We start from the raw sequence: 10,314 nt of genomic DNA, 5'->3' as shown, positions 1-10,314 counted from the left end.
AAACAACTAAAGAATAACCATGTAAGCATTGCAAACATAAAGAAGAGCCGAGATTTATTGGAATATATACAGTTAGAAGAGGAGTTTATATGATTTAAAATGAAATGGTGATCTGAAGGTCTCCCAGCTATATCCAACAAGCCAAACAACAAAAAAGAGAGAAGAATGTAGTTGAAAATGTTAAAGAAGATCATTAAATGACTGGCTTCTATTCAATGGAAATTCAACAACTCTACATAATGGCAATTCAAATTCGTGACTTTTGATGTTGTTCTTTGTTGTCTAAGAAAACATTAATGTCAGGTTTATAAGGATCCTTCTTGAATGCATAATATACAAGTCGATTGTGCACGAATACACTCACAACACATCCTAACATCAGATTCACTCTCTGAAACATATATTCACTATTGGTTTGGGATATATTGACATTATGGTGTGGTAGATATTGACACTATGACATAGTAGAAGCTATGTATGTTAACATGAAAAATACAGAACTTGAATTTTTATTAAACCAAATTCTGGAAAAGTTCGGATGAAACCTAAAATACATATCCATATTTCACTAATATAAAAATCACCTACAACTGCAAGAAGATTTTAAATACCTTAATCACTTTATCCCTTCAAAAGCCAAACATTGACAAATTACAGCCACGTAAAACTGTAGGGAGATTTTGCAGTCCGTTCACAAAATATCTTCATAATTTGTTTTACCATTTTTGAGAGCTTTCCTAACTCAATCAATATTACAGAGTTAAGATTTCGTAGTAATTTGAAATTTCCTGAATGCTGATTAGCAACCTTTATACTATGTTTCAGCGTAAAGATATGAAATATTATCTCTATTATTTCTTCCTATAAAACATATAGGAATGTTAGTTCAGTAAACTCTCCCCGAGATGCATTAATTTCATAGGAAAAAGCCACTGCTTCTTTACTCCTTTCATACAGATCTCAGAAATCATCAGTACCTATTAAGGTACCAACATCAACCATCTAGGGAAAGGCAAACTATAATCAGTAGTAGCTAGTAAGTTACCAATATCAGTCATTTATAGCTGTGCAAGCTGCCTGACATTGATAGGATAAGCAGCAGCTGGCCCTCCATCGAAAGCTGCTTTTGCCAAAATTAAATTCACTGCTTCAGTTGGGTGGAAGGCATCCCAAAATACATATTGACCTCTGTTGGGGCATGGAAAAACCAAGGCATTGCATGTAATTTGTCCACGAAATCTCCCCACTCCACAACATCCCTCGTTGACAACACTAATCCCTGCATTAATGAAGTTCACATTTCAGAATTTCAATAAAACAAAGCAATGCATTCCAAGTCCCTTAAATCATAAAGCAATGCGTTTTAACAACATTATCTAATATTACTTTAGATTTACAGTCACCCATGCTATCATAATATTATAATATTTTAGATTTATGTAAACCTTGCTATTACACATATTTTAACTTAGTTTATTAATCACTTTAGTTTATCTTCCCATGGAGATTCTTATTTGGATTGCAGATTAATGTTCATATGAAGCAGTAAATTCAATAAAATTAATTGTTAAATTTATACTCATTAACCATTATTGGATGTCAAAATATGCCATCAATTCAAAAATGAAATAGATAAATGATGAAAGATAATTTTTAAATGGTGTAAACTCTAATACATCTTTACACTAATATGTATGTACATCTTTACACTAATATGTATGTAGCACACACTAATATGTAGCACTGTTGGGCAAAGGCCTTGTCCCTACCCTTCTACTTACACTATGCCTACATTTTATAGGCACAGTGAAACCATCAAAGAAACCTTGTCCTTGCTCTTCTACTTACGCCATAACTACATTTTATAAGCACAGTGAAACAATCAAAGAGACTTTGTCCTTGCTCTTCTACTTACACCATGACTACATTTTATAAGCAGAGTGAAGCGATCAAAGGCCTTGTCCCTATTCTTCTAATTACACCATGCCTATATAATTATTATAGGCTCAGTGAAACAATAAAGCACAGTGAAACAATCAAAGAGACTTTGTCCTTGCTCTTCTACTTACACCATGACTACATTTTATAGGCAGAGTGAAGCGATCAAAGGCCTTGTCCCTATTCTTCTAATTACACCATGCCTATATAATATAGGCACAGTGAAACAATAAAATGTGATGATTTTGAATGGCCCATATTATCATTTTATAGGTTTAGTATAAATTGTGGGTTGGATTGCTAAATTTAATTTTATTGTTGATTTCAAGAATATTCTAAATCAGATAAATAAAAGCAAGTTTAAAGTTAATCTAATTTTTAAAATCAGTAATTGAAATAAGAGAGTGTGAGAATAAGGTCAACCATACATGTATATGGTAATTGCAAAATTTCAATAATTATATAAAAACCTAATTACATAAGTGCATATGACGAAGCCTAAAAAAAAATGCTTTTTAGAAATTTAACTTTGATAAGGTTTATAATGATTAATTTAGGTTTATGTGATCTATATCTTGTTTCTAACAAATTTTTGAGTGATACTTACATAAGAGTTTAGAACCAACCAGTGTGATTCATCGTTGATCTCTTTAGAACTAACTAGTGTGATTCATCATTGATCTCTATATTGAATCAACCAATGTGATTCATCATTGATCTCTATATTGTCTGATGATGAATCACACTGCTTGGTTCAAAATGTGTGTAGATGAACCATACTAATTGGTGAGAAACGTGCTTCCACAAATAAATTTTGATATAATATAATAATAATATTTTAACTATTTTGAAGGTCTTGAATCCTCTGAGATGAATTTTATACTAATATAATATGCAGATTCTCAATAATAACCATTACCGTATGAACGTGGGTGGTTGATGATATCCAGCACTGTGCTATATGAAGAGCTCTGAGAAACAAAGGTTGCTCCTGGCAGATTTTCGTTTAGATAACTCATCAATTGTCGAAGTCCGCCATTGAAATCCTCGACCAGATCGTTGACAGAATTCACACAGATGCCATTTGAATTAGCAGAGGCCAACTGCTCTGGAATGCAGCCCAAAGGACCAACAGAGGACACCACGAACTTCCTTGCACCGAGCTCGTATAAAGCCTGAGCATAAATTTTACTTAAAATCAGTGCCTAGTCCATAAAGCTTATATATACAGTCAATGACTATATTGCATCTGATTTGTTAGATTTTGTTTGAGAAAATGTAAAAGTTGTAAGAAGATAAATTAGTACCGAGAGCTGTTTGGAGTATTCAGAGAGGAGTAGGTCCCGAAAGCTCTGTTGCGAATATCTCCGACTTGTTGCATATATAGAAGGCTGTAAGTAGTTATTGATGTAATCGTTGCTTCCGAAGGAAAATAAAAAAATAGATTTTGAGAGGTATTTTGCAGCAGCCTGAGCGCTTCCCAATTGTACAGCGATCTCCCGGGCTGTAATACCAAAGTTGGAAACTTGCTGGCTCAACGATATTCTGCTACCCTGCAATATGAAATCGCTGATATCAGTGAATGAATGATGTGAAAACTGTTATGGCAGGTGAAACCCAACATGCAGAGGCGTTGTAGGAGATCATTTTTCATGATGTTGTAAGATATTTTTAAGTGGATTGTAAATTTCCGAATATTTTGCAAAAATGGATGAGGATAAATTAAAAATAGTTAATTTCTTTTTCTTTATCTGGGGTATATTTCTATGGCTTTGTGTATGCAGTCGTTTACTTAGGGGAGGAAATTTTCTTTATCTGGGATATACTTCTATGGTTTTGTGTATGGAGCAGTTTACTTAAGGGGAGGAAACACTTATATTGGGGAATTGCTTATATGGTTAAGAGGGGCTGGAATCTGGTAAAAAAAATTCAAGAAATATTTCAGTAGCAGTGTTTGATTGAATCATATTTTTATGGTGAAAATAGATTCTGCATCATAAAAAATTTTTGGGGCACTAGAAATTTGAAGTTTGACAGCTATAACCTAGAGTTACAAAAATCCCTGCACAAATCTTGCAGGAATTTCCATGAATTGTATTGCAGTATTGGGAATATCTTGGAATCTGACATGGTCATAAATCTGATCGTCAAGAGAGGGGTCAAACAAATTGATCTTTCTTCTAATGCCCAGAGGTCAAGCTAATTGACCTCTCTCCTCATAGTGAAATTTCAAAAAAAATCCTAGAATGATTAAATTTAAAAAACTAATAGTTTTTAACTACAATTTTTTGGATAGTTCTCTGGTTTATTTTCCGATCTAATTTGTCTAATATCTGGCAGGATTCATTGAATCACAAGTTTGACATGTTAACTTTTCACAAATGAAGTGCCCCATAAGTTTTTTGAAGATGTTGAATCCATATACAATAAAAAAATCAATTTAAATAACACAAATAAAAATTTGACCACAAATTTTTTCACTGATTAAACTCCAAAAAATTACAATTAAACACTATTCCATTTAAAAAATCCCAATTAACATAAATTTAATACTTTTATTTTCATCCATTTCTAAAATATTCTCAAATTACCATCAAAGTAAAATATAAGAAAAAAATAAAAAATAAAACGTAATTGAAACTCTGATTAGGTGTCCAGATATCCATAAAACTCACGTAGTTTCTGCCGGTTTCTTCCAGAATGCCTGCAGCTGCTGATGCATAATTTACTCCACGCATAACGTTCGGCCCTCTCGTGGTTGGATTTAAGTAGGGAGGCACGAAAGGAATGTCCAAAAACTCTCCTATATTTATACATGCACACAAATAAGATAATTGATAATTAAAACATTGAAATGGATTATGCTTTTATCTTAATTGTAAATTAACATTCGATTTTTGGAAATTTGATTAAACAACTTTAATGCTATTCATTATATTTTTGAAATATATTTCAAAATATACCCTCGAAATACATTTAAATCATTGAAATTTTCAACCATAGTACATGTTAGAAACATAGTTATATAATGCATGGCAGGCAATGTGACGATTTCACAGTGAGAGAAAAAATAACCCTCTTAACCGTATATGCCTAGCCGACTAAACACAAAGAGCTTAACTTTGAATTGAATCTCTGCGTTATGACATAAGGCTAAAGATGACATAGGGCTAAAGATTCGTCAAAGGGAAACTTTAACCAATTAGACTACTTATCAAGGTTTTTAATAAATTCATTATTATAAACATAAATTTATATATATATATATAAGTGTTAATAGGGATTATTTTATGTGGTTGGGCAATATGGTTGTTATCTTCCTTTGTGAGTGGCATAATGATGAGAAATATTGTTTATAATGGCTAAATGTCTATAAATATTGTTGTATTACCCTCACTCTTGCCCTAGAAATGAGAAAGAGAAAATATAATTTCCCTTAAATATTATATATAAAATAAAATATTTATTTGTCTTAATTTTTAATTTATAGATAAGAGTTTAAGATATTTCTTAGAATTAATTAATGCTATTTAATAATAAAGTAGATCATTTCTTGGTAAGACTACATAACTTACCCTTTCACTTCTAGCATCCAAAAGTCCTGGAAGGAATCGACAACATGTTGGGGAGTACATAAAGATGGATACACAAAGAAAAAACCAATACATCAAGATGGATACACAGAGAACTAAAGAAACAATTTATACCTTTGCTAAGATATGTGTTGAGGTAGACCTCAGTAAAGAACTACCTCACCGTATCCTTTTGACATGTAACGACCACTCTTGGACCCACTTAGATTATGAGAACACAACATCTATTGTTTTTGTCTCCAAATTGGACATCTACAAACCACATGTTCTTTGGCAAAGAAAGATCCCAAGAAGAAAAAAACCCAAGGAATAAGAGGAAGAGGAGGACTTGGGACCCCAGGGAATCCCAAATCCGGAACAGTGGTATGAGTGTCACAAAATCCAAGAGTAGAAAGACACTCAGGACAATAAATGCCTAAGGAGAAGGAGATAGGAGGATTCAAACTCAGATAAGAAACATCCTAGGCAGACATAAGAGAACCAACTAATTATTGTAACAACCACTCGTGATCAAAAAGAATGAAGAAAAGTAGAAACTAAGAAAAAAGTGACTACAATCTTTTACTTAGCCCCAATCTTATTTTTATTTTTTAGTTTTTTGGTTTTTATTATATGGGCACCATCTTCTTGAATGGTGCTGCTTGGGACGGAAAAAAATGCATTATGTGCATAATTGATAGAAAGTTTTTATAATTAATACAAAGTTACAATTTTCCACAAAAATAAAATAAAATAGATCATTGTGAGTATGTAATCTTATAATAGAGTTATTGATAAAGGAATTTGAGACAATATCTTGCTAAATTAGAAATTATTGATATATTTTGCCTTGAACAAATTGCCACTTTACCATAATATTAAGAAAAAAATATAAAAATATAAAAACTCTTGCTATTATAATCCAGTGAGCACATTGGATCAACCAAACATTTTAAACAAATTAATAATTCCGCATAATATTAAAATAAAATAAAGTTACAGGATTTAAATTGGGAAGAACAACAATTTTTTTAGATATCATTTTTTTGGGATTCAGCTAAGTTAAAATAACTCATTTATCTATGACTATTTCCATAAAAAGTAGTAGTAGCTAACTGATTTTTCATGAAAAATTAATTAGTTAAAAAACTTACTTAACCCAGCTGAATCTCATCCCAAAAAAAAAAAAAAAACCTTTAAATTACTTTATAAATCCAAAGTTACTGCTAACAATTTAACCACTGAAACAACCCTGAAAACTATGTAAGTGTCAGAGCGTTTTCACCTGCATGGAGAACGCCTAGCTTCTACAATGAATTATTAATAATGGCTCGTCCTTACCGAAGTAGTCTGAAACAGTACGCCCGTTACAGAACCTCCCTGTAGGCCCTAGTGGGAAATCGATGCCGTAAGGAAGGAAGTCGGCTTTCGCTACAGAAGGAAGGAAGTTATTGTTTCCATTGTCACTCAGAGAATCCCCCATTACGAAGAGCGCAGGGACATAACTTTGTTTCAGAGATTCTACCTCTGTAAAAATAAACGCCATGCAGATCATTAACAGGGCTAGCGGTATCGACCCCGCGACCTCCATTCTTACAGCTTTCCATGCTGTTGTTAATCTTCTCTATTCTTTTAAATTGGCTGTCCTCTGAAACTGCCCACCAACTCTGTCAATCGTCTTGTTGTCTTAACCATCTGACTGCATTCAGAGAACATGTGGGCGTTGAGGAAAGCGCCGCATTGAATTCAGATTCCAGAAGAGATGATGTTGAAGATTCAATAAAATGCCTTTTTTTTAATTGCAAAGATACGAAGACTAAATGCTGGGCACGGGAGCCCTCCGAATGGCAGCTCTGCTTTAAAAAGGCAAGCGAAAAAATCGCGAAATTTGAAAGTTAATGTCAACGACTGGCAGGGCGATTTTATGAATGAAATCATTGTGATACAATCTACGCGGAAGCTGGAAGCTGCATTTAACCAACCGTGTTACAGCGTTGCTCCAGGCACAATCTCTTAAGTTAAAAAAAAAAAAATCTAGGGGTAAAAAAAAACCAAATTTTTTGGAAGTTTTTTTAGTTATTCTGATTTAATTTTTCTAAAATTTAGGGCGAATTTATTAAAATCACAAATTTGATAAGTAATCAGAGTGCTGAATCTATATATATAATCAAAAAACCAGTTTAAATAACATTTCACTAAAAACACTAAAGACAACTTTTTAAAATATCACACTAAAACTTTTTAAACAACTCACACTAAAGACAACTTCTTAAAAAACTGATTTAGTAAAATCACAAACTTGATAGGTAATCAGAGCACAATTAAAGTGGGTATTTCAGAGTGCTGAATCCATATATATAATAGAAAAACTAGTTTAAATAACATTTCACTAAAAACACTAAAAACAACTATTTTTAAAAATCACACTAATAACTTCTTAAAAAACCGAGTTACTTCCAATTCCAATAACTATAACCCCATTTCAACCTCTAAAACTAGTGCCCTTAATCAGAAATTAAACTCAAATCCAATTCCAATAACTACAACTATAACCCCATTCCAACCTCCAACGTATAACCTCTAATGGGAAATCGAACTCAAATCACCTCAATCATAACGTTTTGATTTACATAAACTGGCTAGTCAACCTTTAATAGGAAAAATTGGACTCAAATCACCTCAATCATAATGTTTTGATTTACATAACCTGGCCAGTCAAGGCCCTAGGCCCTTAATTTTAATAACATTAATGAAAATATCAAATAAAAAATCACATTCTAATTCAACAAACAATCAAATCACACTTACTTACAACCCAAAAAATTTAAATGTAAATTATATTTCTAATATATTTTTAGATTTTTAATAGTTTTACAATTATGAAATTTATATATTAACATTTTTTTAATAAAGCAAAATAATTTATATAAAAGAAATTGCGAAAATAATATAAATTTGAATTAAAAAAGCATTGAAACAAATAAAATATATTTGAGATTAAAAGAAATGAAGGATAAAACAGAAGAAATAAAAAACATGAGATTAAAAGAAATGAAGGAGAAAATTGAAAAAATAATAAAAAAAAAACAATTCACTCTTTAGGATGAAATACAAAATAATTGATTAGGAATCTTCCGACATATGGCAGCCAATTTATTTTTAGCATCCAAGTAAGTGCTGCTGATTCCTAAACCTTGCCCATACGTAATTGATAGCATATCAAAAATTAAAGCATGTTTGAAGTAGATGGTGTCATGTCATAAAGTAAATGGTACCAAAGAGCTCATCCTGATGGAGGAAGTTGTAAGTTGAAAGGAGTGTCATAGAGTAAATGGTACCAAAGAGCTATCTTAATGGAGGAAGTTGTAAGTTGAAAGGAGTGTTGCATTACATGATATCAAATTCATAGTTAGTAGAACAATTCTCTAAAATCCATGGTTAGAATTTTGATCTATCTCGAGAGGAGCTGGATTTGTCACAAAAAGTTGAAAGGAGTGTTGCATCATATGATATCAAATTCATGGTTAGTAAAGCCTTAACCTAATTTTCTAAAATCCATGGTTAGAATCTTGGTCTATCATAGTTAGTAGAACAATTCTCTAAAATCCATGGTTAGAATCTTGGTCTATCTCTAGAGGAGCTGGAGTTGTCACAAAAAGTTGAAAGGAGTGTTGCATCATATGATATCAAATTCATGGTTAGTAGAGCCTTAACCTAATTTTCTAAAATCCATGGTTAGAATCTTGGTCTATCTCGAGAAGAGGTGGATTTGTAACTTTTTGTCACTTTTATTTTTGAACTCTGTATATATGGTTATTTTAGTTCAAGATTTTATTTTTTATATGATTGTCTCACAAAGGGTTTGAACCTAGAATCTTACGGAACACAACACTTCATTACCAAGGCTATTACCATTTGAGCTACTCCTCGTGGGTCTCAATTCAACAAATTTATTTAACTAATAATGGATATTTTTGTGGTGCTTTTATAAACTAATATTAGATGGATAACTAAGTAGAAGTTTATGATTCCAATAAAGTTCCATTTTTTTGGACAACTTTATTTTGTTTAATTCATTATAAAAAACATTTTCAACATTTTGTTATTTAATTTTTGTAAATGAATATAATCATCACATATTTTCTTAAACATATTATATAATCAATTTAGACATTGTACATTCTTGTTTGTAAGCAAGCTAAGATCTTTATATTTACCAAAATTGTTTTACACGTTGGTAAAGCTTGTGTAAGTTTGTGTTCAAAGGAATAAATGTACGCAAAATGCCTATCCTAGCTTATGGTAAACTTAAGCAAGACCACCTACCTATGAGAGAGAAACCAAATGATCCCTCAAAGAGTTCAGATATTAGTTTAAAACTATTTAGAACTAAGAAAAAATAGAAATTACATTTACCATGATGACTGAGATAATTGAAAACGTTGTGAAAACTAGGAGAAGGTGGAGGCAAAGTGAGCCTTTCTTGGAAGATGTTATGAGGCTTGGTGAGCTTGAACTTTGACTTGATCATGCTAGGGCTGGTTGCTTGGAGCTTGATCCCTTTGAAGTTGGTTGTGCTTGGCCTTGTCCTTCCTTACTTGGTCTTATAGGTCCAAGTATTCAAATGGGTCGTCATATCCTCCGGGTAACCAAGGATGATGCTCCCATTCAATCAATGCTCTATATGGGTCTGCCTCTTTCCGAGAGGTTTCATCTTTGGTGGTCTGAGCAATGTAGGTTAGGATGAATTCCTTAGGCTCTGGACTCTTATAGATTGGGCGCCTCCACTGCTTGCAAGCCCCTA

The 10,314-nt window shown here is 32.3% G+C and overlaps 1 protein-coding gene across 1 annotated transcript; it reads right to left on the bottom strand.

The window, feature by feature from the left end:
• Positions 1–657: 657 nt before the first annotated feature.
• Positions 658–7,146, bottom strand: LOC149265079 (GDSL esterase/lipase At1g71250-like). The gene is made up of 5 exons (XM_089391434.1): positions 6,852–7,146; positions 4,614–4,741; positions 3,246–3,491; positions 2,858–3,113; positions 658–1,279 (listed from the first exon to the last, which is right to left on the bottom strand). The coding sequence occupies exons 1-5, from the start codon at positions 7,099–7,101 to the stop codon at positions 1,059–1,061; spliced, it is 1,101 nt and encodes a 366-aa protein (XP_089247560.1). The 5' UTR covers positions 7,102–7,146; the 3' UTR covers positions 658–1,058.
• Between the last annotated feature and the right edge of the window lie 3,168 nt (positions 7,147–10,314).

This window comes from Pinus tabuliformis, chromosome 6 (genome assembly GCF_031772625.1).
Source record: "Pinus tabuliformis cultivar Carrire ecotype Pingquan chromosome 6, CPIR1, whole genome shotgun sequence".
Classification (NCBI taxonomy): domain Eukaryota; kingdom Viridiplantae; phylum Streptophyta; class Pinopsida; order Pinales; family Pinaceae; genus Pinus; species Pinus tabuliformis.
This window is presented reverse-complemented; position numbering and strand designations above follow the sequence as displayed.

Excerpts from the sequence above, each read along its gene's own strand:
- LOC149265079 (XM_089391434.1), bottom strand. The coding sequence starts at position 7,101 with ATGGAGGTCGCGGGGTCGATACCGCTAGCCCTGTTAATGATCTGCATG. Across the intron at positions 4,742-6,851 it reads TACTGTTTCAGACTACTTCG|GAGAGTTTTTGGACATTCCT; the intron begins GTAAGGACGAGC and ends GTATAAATATAG. Across the intron at positions 3,492-4,613 it reads AAGAAACCGGCAGAAACTAC|GGTAGCAGAATATCGTTGAG; the intron begins GTGAGTTTTATG and ends TTCATATTGCAG.